Source organism: Wolffia australiana, chromosome 10 (genome assembly GCF_029677425.1).
Source record: "Wolffia australiana isolate 7733 chromosome 10, ASM2967742v1".
NCBI lineage: Eukaryota > Viridiplantae > Streptophyta > Magnoliopsida > Alismatales > Araceae > Wolffia > Wolffia australiana.
The window spans coordinates 17,595,214-17,612,787 of NC_135844.1; the positions used below are offsets into that span (position 1 = coordinate 17,595,214).

At 40.9% G+C, this 17,574-nt stretch overlaps 1 protein-coding gene across 3 annotated transcripts in view; it reads right to left on the reverse strand.

The window, feature by feature from the left end:
• LOC144708728 (plant/protein (DUF810)) overlaps positions 1-11,136 on the reverse strand; it is a 30,800-nt gene extending 19,664 nt beyond the window's left edge. For 2 of the 3 annotated variants that reach the window (XM_078582154.1, XM_078582152.1), the window contains exons 1-12: positions 11,032-11,136; positions 7,611-7,680; positions 7,338-7,513; positions 7,200-7,264; positions 6,629-6,995; positions 6,341-6,407; positions 6,117-6,264; positions 5,766-5,933; positions 5,579-5,689; positions 5,099-5,308; positions 4,884-4,985; positions 3,429-3,659 (exon numbers count right to left, since the gene is read on the reverse strand). In XM_078582154.1, coding sequence (XP_078438280.1) covers positions 3,429-3,659; positions 4,884-4,985; positions 5,099-5,308; positions 5,579-5,689; positions 5,766-5,933; positions 6,117-6,264; positions 6,341-6,407; positions 6,629-6,995; positions 7,200-7,264; positions 7,338-7,513; positions 7,611-7,624 — 1,659 coding nt within the window. In that variant the 5' untranslated portion in view covers positions 7,625-7,680; positions 11,032-11,136. The other variant, XM_078582153.1, reaches the window with a different exon arrangement.
• Positions 11,137-17,574: the final 6,438 nt, after the last annotated feature.

The following is a 17,574-nucleotide window of genomic DNA, read 5'->3' on the forward strand; positions in this document are numbered from 1 at the left end:
CTTGAAACAATAGCGTCCTGGCTGTCGCAAGTGTATACCCCAAGCGCCTCTCTGCCAGCCCATTTTGCTGGGGTGTATTCACGCACGACGTTTCGTGAACAATTCCCACATCTGAGAAGTAGGATCTAACTTCAGAATTCTGAAATTCTGACCCATTATCTGATCTGAGCCGCTTAATCCGCTTCCGAACTGATTTTCAATCATCTTGCAGAATTCGACAATTACCCTTGGAGCCTCCCCTTTAGACTTCAATAAGTATAACCACATCACTCTTGTGTGATCATCAACAAAAATAATGAAGTAACGGCACCCCGTCATACTTTCCACTGGACACGGTCCCCACAAGTCACTATGGACACAATCGAATGGCGAAAGAAACGATCATCCATTAACTTAAACGCATTTCTCCGAAGTTTTGCCATATGGCATGCTTCACAAAATAAGTTCTTAACAAAAATTCCTCGAAACAATGAGGGAAAACAAGTCTTAAGGAGATCGAACGGAGGATGACCCATCTGCTGGTGGAGACGGATCACTTTCTCCTGCTTCAAGCTTGTCCTCCGGGACAGCATGCATTGTCCGGTTCCACCATCCAAGAGGAGCAAGCCGCCTTCCCTTCTAAAGGATAAAATCCTCTTCCCGGAGTCCTTGTCCCATAAAAAACACCCGTCACGATCTAAAGTAAACCTCCATCCATAGTCATCAACAATTTTCTGAATGGATATCAAATTAGCTCTCAGGTTTTCAACATGGAGAACATCTTTAAGCTCGCCAAGTGGATGAAGCAAAACACTTCCAACCCCTTTGACCGCCAATAATCCTCCTCCGGCTGTCTGAACTTTATGAGATATGGCAGTGGATGAATAATGATTGAAAAACGACTTATCGGGAGACATATGATCTGTGGCCCCCGTATCCACGATCCAACTATTTGGAGAGGATGTACCTGATTGAGCGAGGGCAGTAGAACTGAGTTTCTCCTGCACCTCCTCAACTCCGGGACTGATAACAGTGGGGCCAGATTGTTGTGGTTGCGACGCTGCTACAAGAGCCTTCTTTCCCGAATTTTGATTCTTCCAGGCAAGTTTCCAGCAAGTTTCCTTCGTATGACGACGCTTCTTGCAGTAGTTGCAGAAAAGAGAGTCTCGATTGTCTTCCCCGTCGCCACCTACTGCTGAGCTCGATGGGGTTGGTCGGGCAGTGCCACCCCCAGGAGGATTCGTCCGACCCTCAGGACGCTTTGTAAGTAGGGCAGCCGAATTCTGGCCCTGTGAGTCTGACGAGACAGCCAGTCTGCTCTCAGCTTGTAGGATGGCGCCAATGGCTTCCTCTAGGGACGGCAGCTTCTCTCGATGCAAGAGTTGACTCTCACCGATTCAAGACCGGTTAAGTCCCATGAGGAACGTGAAAATGCGCTGCTTCAGGATGTATTGCCGCTCTATTGACTGTGGATTCTGTACTGGCCATAAGTTGTCAATTTCTCTCCAAATTGCCTTCAGCCGGGAGGAGTATTGACGGATATTCTCCCCGCCTTGACGCGCCATCGATTCCTGCACTTTCAACTCGTAGATTCTCCAATCATTTGACTGCTCAGACGTGTACTTCTGGATTTCATCCCATAGCTCCTTCACTGTTGTACAATAGAGAAAGTCCCTCATTTCAGGCGTCATTGATCTCAGCATCCATTGCAAAATAAGAGACTCCTCTGCTTTCCATCGCTTGTAATCTGGATCTGCAGGAGTTCTGGGTTCATCAGTGAGATGATCCCCCAGAAATAATCCATAAACTGTCAAAGTCACCATCTTTGACCATTCAAACATGTTTCCCCCATCAAACTTTACTTCTGCAGGGGGAAACACAATTGTTCCTCTTCCAACCTCTGAGTTTTGGGATGTAACCAGCCCACTGACTTCTCCTATCCTTGCCTCAGAGTTTTCTTGGACCACCCCTGGGAGTCTTTGACTTGAACTCGCCTCTTCAAAGCTTGCCATGTCTGAGGAGGTGGTAGAAAGGTTGTACTCGAAGGCAGGTGGTAGGGACAGGCCAAGAAAACACACTTCTGGATTTGCTGCTCCAGCAAAACTTCTCTGCTATCCTTGGTCGATGAAGCCCTAGGCTTTACTGCTCTGATACCATGTCAGAAAGAGGCAGCCAAAGGGAGCAGAGAGAGAGCAAACTGGGAGGAATGGAGGAAGAGGAGAAGGGAGGAAGAGCTCCAGCCTCAGGCGGCGCTTTTTGGAACAAAAGAAAGGAGAAAATGTCATACTAAAGCGTTAGGTTTGGGGCCCCTTTAAAGGGGCCCCTTTACAATCTCCCACGTGGGAAGATTTTAAGTGACCTCCCACGTGGGAGGTTCTTTAAAATAAGGTCCCACGTGGGACAGTCCTGCGCTCAGAATAAAAACAGAGAAAGAGAGGGAGAAAGAGAGAGAAAGAGGGGGAGGCCTCTTGGTGGGCCACTTATAGGCTTGTGGCCCACCTACACTTAGGCCGTAGAGAGAGACAGAGAAAGAAAAAAAGAGAGAAAGAGTTAATGGTTGCTGGGCTCGGTCCAACAGTTATAAGTGTGTGCCACATGTTATAAGTGGTCATTGGGTTATAAGTAGCACTCTAAGTGTGTGCCGCATGTTATAAGTGGCCCACAGACTCTCATTTTTTATTTATGTACTTTCTATTGCAAGTCAACCAAATGTACATTTTTATTTATGTTCTTCTTTATTTATCAAAAAAATTCTTGTTACTTATTCCCACTTGAGAAAAGGTAAGTTAAGCTTACAGGGCCTCTTGGGCCTTTTTGAAAGAAACATTTTTTTCTGAAAAAGTCGAAGGACTTATGTCATTTATCCCACGTGGGAATAAGTAAGATATGTTATGTTATGTGGAACATTCCATGTAAGACTGGTATTTAAACTAGTTTTAGAGCGTGAATCGATTGGAACTTCTTTGAACCCCTAATTCAGGCAGGAGGTCCCTGACACTGAAGGAATGCAAAGTCACACAGATTATGTCCTTATATTTCCATAACTTTCTGTTAATGGGCCATGAACTGTAAGTGGCCAAATCCTGTCTTACTTAAATGACTTATTTCCCACCCTAGGTTATAAATCACTAAGTAAGGTGGGGCTCTGCCCACTTATTATGTAAGCTGGTATTTAAACCAGCCTATCATGACTATTTGAATAATTTACAATGGCCAAAAACCTAATGAAAAGTCAACAAGGAGCAGGGTGACACTGGATGGGGACCCAAGAACTAGATCCTCTGACATTCTGATCTTGGCCCCAGTTTTGAATCCATTCAAAATGATTACTTTCAGAACTATCAAAGATCAAAGCATAGTGAAATGTACTACAACACAGAAACCCGACACAGTTATGGCACATAATATTACAAGAAATAAAAAATGAACCATAAAAGCATTAGGGAAACCTCAGAAAAATGAAGATGGTAGTCTTTTAGCTTCTTATCGGTCCATTTCTGGATTGGGAGCAGAAATTCCTGGAGAAATGTGAGATCTCGTGTGCCATCGTCAATATTAACTTTAGAATGAAGGTTTTTCAGGTGAAGTCTCTCTTGTGGTCCACGTTGTTCTTTTGTCGGAATTCTCCTCAGTTGCTGAATGGCTGTATGCAGCATTCTTTCTTCACCAGTAATTACAAACTGTGCAAGTCGAACATGATTTTATGAGAAGGATTACATCAGTTCCAGATAATGTTAAATTATGAAATACAATTAAATCAGATTTAAAATGTTCCATTCTGAGCTGTAATAACTACATCCCCGTCAATCATCCAAAAAACATATCTAAACGTCATTTTTTGGGGAATATCCAAAAAAAGATATATAAGTCATATAATGTTATTTTAACACTTTTTTTCCCGACAGGAGAATCCATTATTCATCTCCTTAAGCTATCTCATCTTTGCAACTAGTCGCACGGTGAGTGTTAGATTCAAGCGCTTGACAACTGTGATAAAAGCTATAGCTGATAGCAAGGTTGCTACTTTTCATTTTTACGCAGGATGTTGAACTTCAACTCTGCACACAACCCCCGCCGCTGGCTTATTTATGGCCCTAGCATGCAGTGTGTTGCTTCTGGGATTTGAACCTGCTATTATAGCTGGTTTTTATACTGATAGATCCAGAATCAATGAATCTTCGATATGAAGAATGAGCGATCATAAGATCGTAAATTGTTGACTTCAGATCACAATTGAGTGAAAATAGCAAGATACGGGGATTCTTCTCCTCGGTGGCGCTCCCCCTCGAACGACGAGACGTCTCCTTCACGAAGCTCCTTCTCCTCGGTCAAGATGGCTCCAGCTCCGACGGCGAGATATCCTCCCAGGCGGCTCTCCTTGGTGGCGAGTTCCTCCTCTTCCAAGCAGCTGGCGAGATCCCCCGCCTTCTTCTTGGCCTTTCCCGATTTGAACAAGTCGGGTATTCTTCAAGAATTAGAGACAACATACCTGACCCCACTGGTGTGGGTCTTTATTTATAGAATGGAGAGATCTTTCTCTCTCTACTTGTTTCACTGGTCACGGTCAAAGGTCCGTTGACCGGTTCTGCGCCTCCTCCTCTGGTATTTCCGGGAGTAGAGTCTATCATATACTATGTTAGAATCAAGCACTTATCAATTGTGCAAAAATTTATAGCTGAAAGCAAGTGCTATTTTTCATCTTTAAGCATGCTGTTGTACTTCTGTAGCGGGAATTGCAATCACAATGTAGATTTCACCGTGATTGAGTTTAGATGAGTCATTTTCCAACTAGAAAATTAAACCAGAGTCACAACACCCCAAATCCATGTTGTTTCTTCTATGGTTGACGCCAAAATTATTAGCATTTCAACCTGTCTTTAACACTTAAGATTAGAAACTTGTACCTGACGAAATTGCACCCAGAAGAAGCATGTATCATGAATGGTTTCAGTGATACCTAATATGCGCCATGTTGATCTTAAAAGTTCAAGAATTTCTTCAACCTCCTGAGTACGCAACCAAGGAATATCAGATTAAGGCCCAATCACCAACACTCAGACGAACACACTTCAGAGAGAGACAAGTAAGAAATGGAGACAGGCAGATAGAGAGAGATAACCTCAGTAAGCTTTCCTTCATCCAAGATGTCAAAAACACTGAGAAGCATTTTCTCATAAATCAGAACATTGAGATGATAGCCGTCAGCCCAGTGGCAGACATCCCCAGTTAGATCTCCTCGTGCTGGCCTCTCCGCAAGTGAAGTTGCCACATCTCTCAGAGATCGAAGACACTCTGCACGTTGGATCTCACCAGCTGATTGCGGAAGCAACTACAAAATATAAACAGATATAATATTTGACCTTTTAACCAGAATGTTCATGGCAATAGACGTGTACACTTGGGCAGAAATATTTGATTGTATAGCTTGCATTGATTTTTTTTGTCAAGATGATAAAGCATCAAAATTAAAAGAATAAAATAGAAATATGGAAAGACAAAAATAAGAATCAAAAGGAAAATGGGCAGCACATTCAGAAATGTAGCATGGAAAAATAATAGAAAAAGAGAGACAGTTAAAACATGATCCACAGATCTACACCTCAGATTCCTCGATCTTTCGCAAAAGTATCCGCATGTCATTTGCCTTACGTCCAGACTCTCCAAATCCGACAACAGGATGATTTATCAGACCCTCCTCAAGCAAATTGAGCTGATTCAATGAAGGAACGGTAATCAAAACATGGTATGCATAATTTAATGGGTTATGGACAATGCGTGTGCATTACCTGCCTCTTTTGCCATCTGAGGAAAGCCTTCTTGTCAGAAAATTCGGTCCGGGAAACACTACACAGAAGTTCAAGTGGAATCAACAGCATGTCCATCCTTTTTCCCACCTTGCCAATGAGAGCATTAAGCAAGCCCTTCCTAGTTCGTATGTCCATCGCTTCTGAAATCTGTGTCACGTGCATGAAAACTTAGCTAATTTTTTTCATGTAGGCGGCTGTAAATGGTGCGTCTGGGTTGGTAATATCAGTTTCTGTCAGTACCAAACTTGGAAAACGTTCATCATTTTGTTTTTTGTAAAATTAATATGATGATCGCAATACTAAAACAAACAAACGAAGAACATAGTTAACCTCCAACTGTATCCGCATAGTCTCCAACAAGCCAACCAAGCCTGGAGCTCGCTTTTCAATGACACTGTCTGTCCGGCTTCGAGCAAGCTTCCTCAGAAGTTTAGACTTCTTCTCTTTCTTCTTTTCTTGGGCTGGAACTATGAGACCTCTAATGGGAACGAAATTAAGAAAGAAAATGAGATGACAACCAAAATGATAGTTCCTCATTAGGGTAAGAACACTACCCTGAAGCCCCAGCTGAAGACACCAGGATCTCATATGCTGTTTCCCGGAGATCATCATCTGTCAAACCTGAAAACAGAGAAGGCATCAACATTATCCCGTGCCAGAATGTGTAATATCTTTGACCGAAATGAGTGAATAATATGAGAAATCCCATATCAGGAGCATTCTTTGGAATTACAGCTGCTAAAAGAAGGAACAAAAAGAACTTTTGACAGTTATAATCCATTCATTCTTTTGCGATTGCGACATCACTTTTTCACACTCTTGATGAATAAAGTTAGGCCAACCTGTGGGAAAGTGAGAAAATCCTAAACGCAGATCACCGGCATCATTTCGCTGCCATCTGGGCATTACAAGGTTATCCACATCTTCGTCTTCGTCATCCTCAAAATCCTCAATATCATCAACTGTCAACTCCTGATGATCATCGGAACGGACAGTCCGTGTTCTGGATATAGCTGTCCCATTTGAAGGAGAAAATGCCATCTCGACTGGTAAAGATGATGACATACTTGTCCTTTGTGGTGAGGGAGATACGCTAGCTAAACTGGGTCGTGGACCAGATGGCACGGGAGGTGGTGCTCGTGATGGAGCTGGACCTGATGATTCAGCACTAGTACTCAGAAAGAACTCCTGAACTGGACTTGTATTATCCTGGAAGGTTAAAAAAATTAGATACACCTGGACAAACCAGTCAAACACTAAAATCCATTAAAATGCCCCCAAATTACTTTCTACATGCCCAAATTAGATATGAAGGTACATCTTTCCTTCAGAACATTTGTTTAGTTCTGTCAGTGACCTTCAGGTATTTTCGTTATCTTGAATGAAACGTAAAAATGTCAACCTGGGCCATACCAGTGGAGGATAGTCAAAACTATCATAGTGGACTCTGATTGCTTCAGAGAGATCAAGCATTTCACCTAAAATAGATACCAGTTCATCAGATTAATACTGCTTTGAGAAAGCCAAAACAGAAGAAAAACAAGAAGGAACCTTTCTTGGCACAGTTGAGGACAAAATCAATGCTGACTTGATCTAGATCAATGTCTTCCAAAGAAGTGGCGCCCGGAGGCATCGCCACTTTCTTTATCAGATTACCCGACAGTATGAAGTTGAGAAGTACGCGACGATCACGACGATAGCGCTGGAGAAGCTCCAGAACATTTAGCCTAGAACATATATTCAAGTCAGGACATCTCTAGATATCAAGATATAAAACTTAAGGCCTCTACTTCAAAACTTTACATACAAGGACAGAATACATACTCTTCCATCGACATTGCAGCAATTGGGTCTTCAATTAAAGCAGAAGGCACATTGAGTCCTAGTGATGCACCTGCAACATTGATTTCAGAATCTGCCAGGGTAAAAAAATGAAAAAAAAAAGAAAAAAAGAAAACAAAGAGAGCACTCTACTCGGAGGGTTCACAAGTTTGAATTCAATCTGTCCATAAACTTGTGACCTGCAACATGTGAAGACTCCCCAGGCACCAGCTGTAGAGAGCTTTGGGGGGACAAGTGCCTCTAATGAAGGAATACAACTGTATGGAAGTTGCTTCTACGTTTTGAGCATCCTCCGTTCATACTCCATTGTCCTCAGAAGCTCGTCAATGCATGTCATTTGATAAGTTTGTCAGGTCGGCTGAAAGCCTAAGGCCTAATCCCAAGCCCAAGAGGTCAATAAATGTAATCCAGCAGCATGGCAGTGTGCTTCTTGAGGACAATAAGGTAGGTATAACGAACTTAATGGTGGGGATATGCAGTTAGAGGGGCCAAATTATTGTCCTTTGGCTTGTATTTGTGTTTTGTATAATTCATTTTATATTCATTGAGTTGCACCCATCTCACATCCTCTCTTTGCACCAGATTTTTTTACCGTGGTTCCGGGACCCTAACTGGTCCTATAATTCAGCCGCTTAGGAGTCTAATCGACTCCATACAATCATGTAGCAAATGCTACCTGATCGTACCGTTTACAGATTACTCTATAAATCACACACAATCATCGCTTTTTTGAATGTAAGTTTGCCCGAGTAGTGTGAGCCCTCCAGCCAAACACAGGGGTGGACATCCCCTCTGAGGACGCCTTATACGAATCTATATAGCGCAGTGCTCCCAGACGGCAAGAGGAGCATGGTCGACCCTTTGTGGTGCTCTGTGCAATATGGATGTATCAGAATGAGGTTATATTCAATGGAAGAAGGCATCACTTGATGGAGTTGTACAAACCATGGCGAGTCTTGCGTCTTCAAGGTATAATGGTTCACAATCGGAGGGCCATGAGAGGCCATCAGATCTCTTGCGTAATTATTGATCATATCAATTGATCACATAGGGAGGGTCACCGATTCATCATTGCAACTGCCACACTGCCCCTGAGTTTGACTTTGATGGCTCCCTTCCCTGCAAGCTGCAGTACAATCCCACAATGTTGACTTTTGTAAGTCAACTTGACTCAGCCGAGTCAATCTCAGATATATCTTCACTTGTCACCTATAAACCTTACAATAAGCTGATTCCTGACTCTCTTGAGTCAAATCCAAAGACTCTTTTGAGCCAACAACAAGACTCCCCCCAAGTCAACTCACTGACTCCCTCTGAGTCAACGGTAAAAGTCAAAGATATGTATATGGTACTAAGTCCACTAGTCTCACTCGATATGATGATATGACTGAAAAAATATCTTCCCAATAGTGAGCAATAGGTCTCAAAGTAGATTTTCTTCAATGTTTGCCTCTCTATAACTCAAGCGGAAAGTCCAATGTGTAGAGATATGTGATAAGGTTCCTTTGAGAACCCATCATCATAAGTTGAAGAGAAGGAGCCAACATCACACCAGAATGGGTTAAAGGCACATGCAAATTCGCATAAAAACTGGCGGGAGTGGGATCTATAAATAAGGACAGCAGGGAGAACAAGACATCAATATTCATTTTCGAGTGGGATCTATAAATATTCATTCGTTCACGGCGAGGGTAATCGATCTGGTTGACCTGCCACTACGTCCTGTGGAGGCTTTGGTTCGTTCCTCTCCAGTTATTGTGTTTGAGTCATTCTCTCTTTGACGACGTTTTACTCTTATCGAAGACATATCTGTTGAGATCGTTTTATTTCAAGGAACTTTTCCATAGCGCTCTATTAACATGTTGTGAGCAACTCTATATCAAACAGTTATGGTAAAGATTTAACATCAAACTAGTTTCCGGATCAAACAGACGTTTCCAAATATACTCAGATCTCTAATCAACTTTCAGACTCCGAAAAACTTTTACGGATACTTTAAGAGTATTTCGTTCCAAATTTATGAAAAATGCGAGCATAAATTTGTAGACATGTGCGCACAATTTTACGGGAGTATAGAGCGGAGCATAGTTCAGAGACATGTTCAGAAAGTAAGATAGTCAATCAGATGCCAATGCTTACAGTGGAACGATCTGGATATGACTGTCGTTCAAAAGTTTTTCCGAAACTGTTTGCGCGAAAAATTGTTCAGAGAAATTCACGGTAACTTGGTTCTCAGAATATTTACGGCAGAACCTTTGAGCCACTCTTTATAGAACGAATTTTGGACGAAATTTTAAGTTTTACAGAGCAGTTTTATATGCTTGTTTCAAACTTTCAATATTTCATGGATAAATTGTTGCAGGAAGATTTCTTCGCGGAAAACAGTTTTGGCTCAGAATAGTTCGCAGACAAAATTCGAAAGGAATGTCCTGATGCAGCATTAATACTCCCGCAAAGATGCAAGTCGAATCGTTTAACCGTAAACACAGATTAAGATGGTTTAGTTTTACAGAATGTTGGACTCTCGCCGAACACAGATCACTGATTTCTTTTGCGGAAACCTTCAACTGAAAGGATATGATTCAAACAATAGGCTCAATGATTTTGTGAAATGATTTCCAAAGACGATCTGACGAATTATAGGAATCAAAGTTTTTAATAGTTGGTTCTTAAAACTTTATTTCCGGAAGCTAATCAGGAGTAACATTGTGGTGAATACTTTAGCTCAAAATTTTTCCTGAACCAATCTGTGGGACTTTCAGATTTCAACTTGAGATATGATAAACAGAAAGACATGAATGAAATCAGATTTCTGCTTAAAGAATCACGATTAGCAAATGAAACGTTCCTCCGATAATACGGCTTATCAAACATGAGGATTTTGAATGCCAACCCGATTCTAGTTTCTTCGGTTTCCGAAGAATGATGAACACGAATTCAGTCTCTTTTCAGATCCACAATCAGCAATCAACAGGTGTTGTCTTGAAGATCAGCAGCAAATGAAACGGGATTTCTCAAATTCCAGAGAGAGAGAGAGCCCTGTTTTGATTACTTTTTACAACAAGGCGCGATCGGCGCATGTCGCCATGAGCCCAGATCGGATCCCATGGATCCGGCTCCGACGGCGACGAACGAATCTGATCGCGCCTCGCAAGATCCATGGTCAATGCGACAATGCGACAGTCATTGGCACGATATCATCTTCGATAATCGCGATGCTCGGCTCCCCCCCAATACTTTGTTGAAGTTCTTGCTCGCAAAATCGCATTCGACTGAATCTACCTAGTATGAGACTGACAGAGGAAGTTCTGCGCCCCGATGCTACGACTCTTGCCCTTGACTTGGCGGCATTCAAACACGGGAGAGCGAGAGAGAGAGAGAGAGAGAGAGAGAGAGCTTGCACCTTCACGGAGCGACGCCGATAGCAGGGGCGTGGGTTCAGCGTTCCCCGGTCGGCCTTCGAGGAAGGTGAAGGAAAGAGAAAGGACTTGGCAAGTCACGAGGTTGACTTGCTAGCTGGAGATCATATAAACCTCTCTCGTCCGTCATCCCTGTGGGATCGGCAATCGTCATCCGTCACGTCACGCGTCACCGTGACGGTGACGGTGACGGATCGCCCGTGACGGTGACGGGGTGGGCCGGACGAGTGACGTGACGAATAATCCGTCACGGATGACGTCCGTGACGGAATTTGAATAAGTCTCTCTCTCTCTCTCTCTCTCTCTCTCTCTCTCTCTCTCTCTCTCTCTCTCTCTCTCTCTCTCTCTCTCTCTCGATCTCTCTCTCTCGATCTCTCTCTCTCGATCTCTCTCTCGATCTCTCTCTCTCGATCTCTCTCTCGATCTCTCTCTCTCGATCTCTCTCTCGATCTCTCTCTCTCTCAGTCCCTCTCTCTCAATCCCCTCTCTTTATCTCTATTACGGGCATTTTCCGTCACCAGTGACGGTGACGCCGTCACCGTGACGGTGACATGACAAAACAAGAAGGGGAGGACGAGTGACGTGACGGTGACAGATTTTTTGAAAATCCTCGGACGAGTGACGTGACGGTGACGTGACAAACATTTCGTCACATCACCGTTCGTCACAACCCGTCACCGTCCCGTCACGTCCCGGACGTGCCGTTCCCTAGTCATCCCTCACCCTCTCTCCACGTCACTGCCCTGGCCTGTTTCACGCCCATGAGTGTGCACCTCAGTCGTCACCAACTGGAATCAATGAAGTTTATTTCCTATCATACTATTTACACAAGTAAAATGAATTCATGATGTCCATGTTGTCCCTAGACATCATGATCATGATCATCATCAGCTGACCTTCAGTATGAAGACATAAAGCGAACATCAGTATGAAGTTTAATAAGTCTGAACACACTAGTGCGTTTCCGTATGATACCCAATATCAGACAACCGGTAGAAATCAGGGGCAGTTTCTGATATCAGATATTGGATATTGGAGGGATGTAGAATAGTCATCCGGACAGATATTGCAGGGCTCCGAACGTAGTGGATGCTGGTACCAGATGTCGAATCCGATATCTGATATCAAAACCCAGTATCTGGATATCGGAAAGCGAAATCCGTACAGAAAAGTGGTATCTGATATCGAAATCCAATATCTGGATATCAGTTGAAGATAGCATAATGGTGTCCCATATGGAAAAATATAAACTTTACGGTAGTATATATACCTGTGGTCAATAAATTGTTTAAAAAATGCGCTATTCAAAATGCCAAATCCATTAGTTAGATGGGCTGATAATGTGCACCGTGGTGAGAGCAATCTGACCCATTTTGTGCTAGACCAGATTAAATACGATATTATCATTGAAATATAAATTTAAACCATCAAGAAAATTATAAAATACTCAAAGAAAATGTATATAAGACTCACGATAGCTTAGTTAGGCATTGGAAATTATTTAAAATATATTTTGAATTCTTCTATCAGATATCGATAAAAACTGATATCTGATGTCGATATCTGATATCGTCATCCAACCTTTGAGATGAGGATGGATGCTGATATTGGGATGGATAACAGTATCGGAGATCTGTATTTTAGCAAGCAAGATCAAATATTGTCATTCGGCATTAGGATATTTGTATGGATGGATATCAGAAAGCCCATTACTGAGATCCGGTTCAGCATCCATTCTAATATCGGCATCCGATATCAGGGTTGGGATGGGCGAACACTAGAATACACTAGGGAGATGATGACAACTTTGGCTTCTCGGTCCTGGAGTAAGAAATGAAAAAGTGTACATAGAGTAGGGTTGAAGAGAAAATAGAGAGAGAGGAAGAGAGACAGAATAATTGAATCCTTTTCATAAAATCCATATTTCTTAAGGAACATATTTTTAAGAAAATTAGAGGGGCCTATTGGAGAAGGTCGTACTATTAAAACGAGACAATTTCCATATATTGTGTAGATGTGACTTGTTTTAATTGCCAGAGGCTGATTCAAATGAGTCTCATTGTGAGTGAATGGGATTAAATTTAAATCCTATTGGCTCCTTCGAATTCTATTAAACCCCCCCTTCATGTTTTGCCTTGGTAAGAGGTTGGGATTCATTTGTAGCCATTTAAGCCACATCTTCATCAACGACTTGGTGAGGACACCTGCTAGTTAATCTTTGCTTGACACGAACATGACCTGCATTTTCTTTGATGCGGCATGTTCACATACAAAATTGACATTGATCTCTACATGCTCGGTTCTAGCATGAATCACTGGGTTAGCTGCCAAATATGTAGATCCTAAGTTGTCGCAACAGAGAATGCATGTTAGATGGATGGGTATTTTGAGTTCATGGATGAGAAATTGAAGTCTCATTGGATCTGTAGCGGCATTTAAAAGTGACATATATTCAGCTTTAGTGCTGGAGCGTGCCATGATTAGATGCTTTTAGAGCTCCATGAAATTAAAATACTCCCAAAGAAGATAAGATTACCGCTAGTTGAACAACAATTCAATGCAGAGTTAGCCCAATCTACATCACTATATGCATAAAAAAGCTTTAAAATTTTAAAATATTTTATACTCGTCTGATGTAGCCAGGAAAATGCTTGACATGGCGCTAGTCTTCCAATGTTGTTTCATGAATTTTATGATAGGTTTTGTCAACAGAGTGCTCAGCAACCGATCCTGGAGTGCTCAAACTGCACGTTGATAATTAGTTGGATCAACATTGTCAACTTTATTGGTTTGCTTTATAGTTGAGATGCATGGGGAAGAAATTGGTTTGCATTGGTCCATGTTGGTTTTCTGCAAAATGTTCTCAAGGTATTTCTCTTGGCTCAAAACACAACCATCTTTGTCATCGGTTAGTTCTATTCTCAGAAAATAGTGATCCGGTCCTAAATCTTGTTTGACAAAAGTCAAGCTTAGTGAATTAATGACATATTTGATGTTAGTTGACTCTGCACTTAGGTATATAATGCCATCTAAGTAAGTTAAAATGAAAATAGGAGAAGATGGATAAGCATTAATGAAAAATGTAGTGTAGGTTTTGTACCCTATAAATATGATTGGAATGTAGTTGAGATCTTAATTGTTTGAGCCATTCTCTTGTTGTTTTTTTTTTAATCCATAAAGAGGTTGACAAATGATCTGGGAAGTTGAGGTTTTCAAATATTGGAATTTGTACCATATAAATGGTTTCACTAAAGTAAAAATTTAAAAGACATTTAAAAAATGTAGTTGATGTACTGCCCATTTTTGTGTTATGACTATGGCTAAAAGACAAATGGTTGTTATTTTGACAACTGGGCTAGAGGTTTCAAAATAATCAAATCCTTCTAGCTAAAAACTTTTGCCATAACTCTGACGTTTTAATGTTCTTAAATACCTAAGCTTATATATTTTGGTGATTTTATGGATGAAAATAGGTGGTCGGAGAAGATTTTAATTGGATGGTTAATAGGTGTACCCCAATATTCCATCTTTGATGGAAATATATGTACAAAAAGTCAATCACACATTCCATATCTCGTTCCATATTCATTAATATAATTTATTCATTATAGTGCATGTGTGATGCTTATAATGAAGTCCATGAATATATGATCAGACTGAATGAATTGTGATGAGATCGTAATATGAATATCACTAGTGTTTAAGCATGTGTTCTATAAATTCATTTTTGAATGATACACGAGAAGGACATCAAAATATATGAATAGAATAGAACTATCTAGCCTTGCTCGTTTGATGAGTAAGGCCATTTATATAGCCAGTGGTGTGGAGACGCTAAAGATAGATAGTGGGTGCTTTTAGCAAAAAGAGTTCACTGAATCGATTTATGGAAATCCCATAATGCTATTATACCAAACTACCAATTAGTTTGAGTTACAACATAGTTGTGTAAGTGTTCTTTAAACCAAAGACACCCATGATGTCTTTTGAATGGACTGGTGTACATTGACAATGACATACGAGTTCCTAATTATGGAATTCTAAAAAATCTTAGTTCTAGTGCATCAAGAAGTTCACAAAGGTGACTAAGTGGTCAATATGGGATCATCCACCCTCTTTATTAGATAAAAACTTTAGAAAGATGAAGTGATGAAGTCCTTGGCCAAGTTAGTAGAATATGAGAGAAGAGTTCTCCAACAATTTCTGAATATATTTTTACTAACTTGGATGATCGATTACTATTTGATAGTTGACCATACTTTGAGCATCAAGTGTTTGTGGGAATTTATGCACATGACAATAGATGACGGACATGTTCCATGAGTGAGTCGACACATACTACTTTGTATATTTTAGGACACAAGATGTAGCTAGGCACGCCATAGGTTGGAAACTTGACCTTTTGATTGGGTTAAATTGATCAGATATAAATTAATCTATATGATGATATAGCTAATTAATTTCGACATACAATAAAGGTTATTGGGCCAAAAGAGTTGTTGCCTAGACTGATACATGGGCCTAGAGGGTCAAACACAAATAGTCTCTTGGACATCATGTGATATAAATATTGCTGGGGGTCTTTATGAAAAATATCAACTTAGTATAACTAGGGGACGGCCCTAAAAAATTCACCCATACCAGAATTGTTCGTGGCTCTCCCCCTTCTTCTCCCTTCTCCACTTTCTCATCTCCATTCTCCATGTTAATGGGACAACATAACGACAACAATGGAGAGTGAACGTAGCTTGTACATGCGAAGGAGGAGATTCAGCGTGATGAGGATCGTGTGGATACATCTAAAGGCTGCACACTACTCTGCAAAAGGATCCAAGAAATTCTGATTGCAATCAGTGCCTAGTTCCTTCAATTCATCATTTTATAGATGTCATTTTGATCCCATTTTAAGGCTTCCTTTACGAATCATTCTAAGTTTTCATCCAGATCGAGCGACATAACCCAATAATTTTTTGGACAAATGATTCATAGATACCTGATCTAACCTTGAGAATAGAAAAGATAAGTCATTAAATATAATGATATATCAAGTAACTACAGTTATTCTTATATAATGAAGTGCCCAAGAGCTTTTGGGGGGACGCAGTCTTGACAGTCCTACAAATAATTAATAAGCCACCGTATAAATATATTGAGCTATGAAAGTCCCATAGATCTAAAGATGAAAATTTACCCTCTGCTTTGGTTGAAGACAAAATTGACCTCGAGGATATTTGGTTGTACAAAATTTTTGCATGTCCATAATCTAAGGGATAAATTTAGTCCTAGAGCCATAAGATGTTATTCACATACCCAAAAGGGGTATAAATGTTAGGATATGGCTTCAAGGCGAATGCTTATATCAGTTGATGTTACATTTCATGAAAACATAAGTTCTTCGAACCTCAAGAGAAAGTAAGGGAAGAGGCATCTGAATTGCCAATGTATGGAGTTCATGGTTTTCGTATCATTTTAGACAATTCTAGAGTTATTTATGATGCTTGACATGAAAGATCCCCAAGGACATGAAAGAGCCCCCAAGGACTGAATCATCAAGTGACGTTGGTGAAAATTAAAGTGATGAAGTTGGAAAACCGATAGAGAAAGAAGTGAGTGAGATCCTTGATCGACTAGCTGGAAGAGGACAATAGAGGATGGCCGATTCCCCGAGGGAAAGAAAATGACAATGTATTCAAAAGAGAAAGTATCCACTTTCTAATGTGGTACACTATAAAAAACTAGCATGTGTTTATAAGTCCTTTATTGCAGCCCTCAACTCCGTCTGTATCCTAAGAAGACACGAGGAAAAACTCAAAGAGGTGAACTGGAAGAAGGCTATGGGTTTTGAGATGGAAGCACTAATTAAAAATAACACATGGGAGATTGTAGATTGTCCCCTTGGTAATGTCCAATGGGATGTAGATGGGTATTTACAGTGAAATATCAAGCTGATGGCATTCTAGAAAGATACAAGGCAAGACTAGTAGCCAAATGATACGTACGTGCCTGTGGAATAGACTATGGAGAGACCTTTCCCTAGTGGCTAGAGTCAATACAGTGTATTCTAATTGCATTAGCAACTATTTAAATTTCTGGAAATGAGGTGGCCTACTCTCCACATTGTTATTTATATCACATCATAAGTATAGCCTTGATCTTCTGAAAGAGACAATAATGAGTGGATGCAAATGCTCTCTCATGCCAAAGGACCCTAATGTGAAACTAGGTATTTTCGAAGAAGATTCTCATGTCGACAAATTTCAATAACAAAGGCTGATTGGGAAACTTATCTTCATCAATCATACTCGGCCTAATCTTGCATTTACAGTCAAGCTATTGAGTAGATTCATGTAAAGCCCCAAGAAATCTCACTTGGAAGCCGCCTACAAAGTAGTTGCTCATTTAAAGGGGCATACAAGTTGTGGAATAATAAATCACTGTCATGGGGGAGAAGAAGTTTAAGTATATACATATGCCAAATTTGGAGGTCAGCAGTAGATAGAAAGTCCAGGTCAAGCTATTGCTTATTT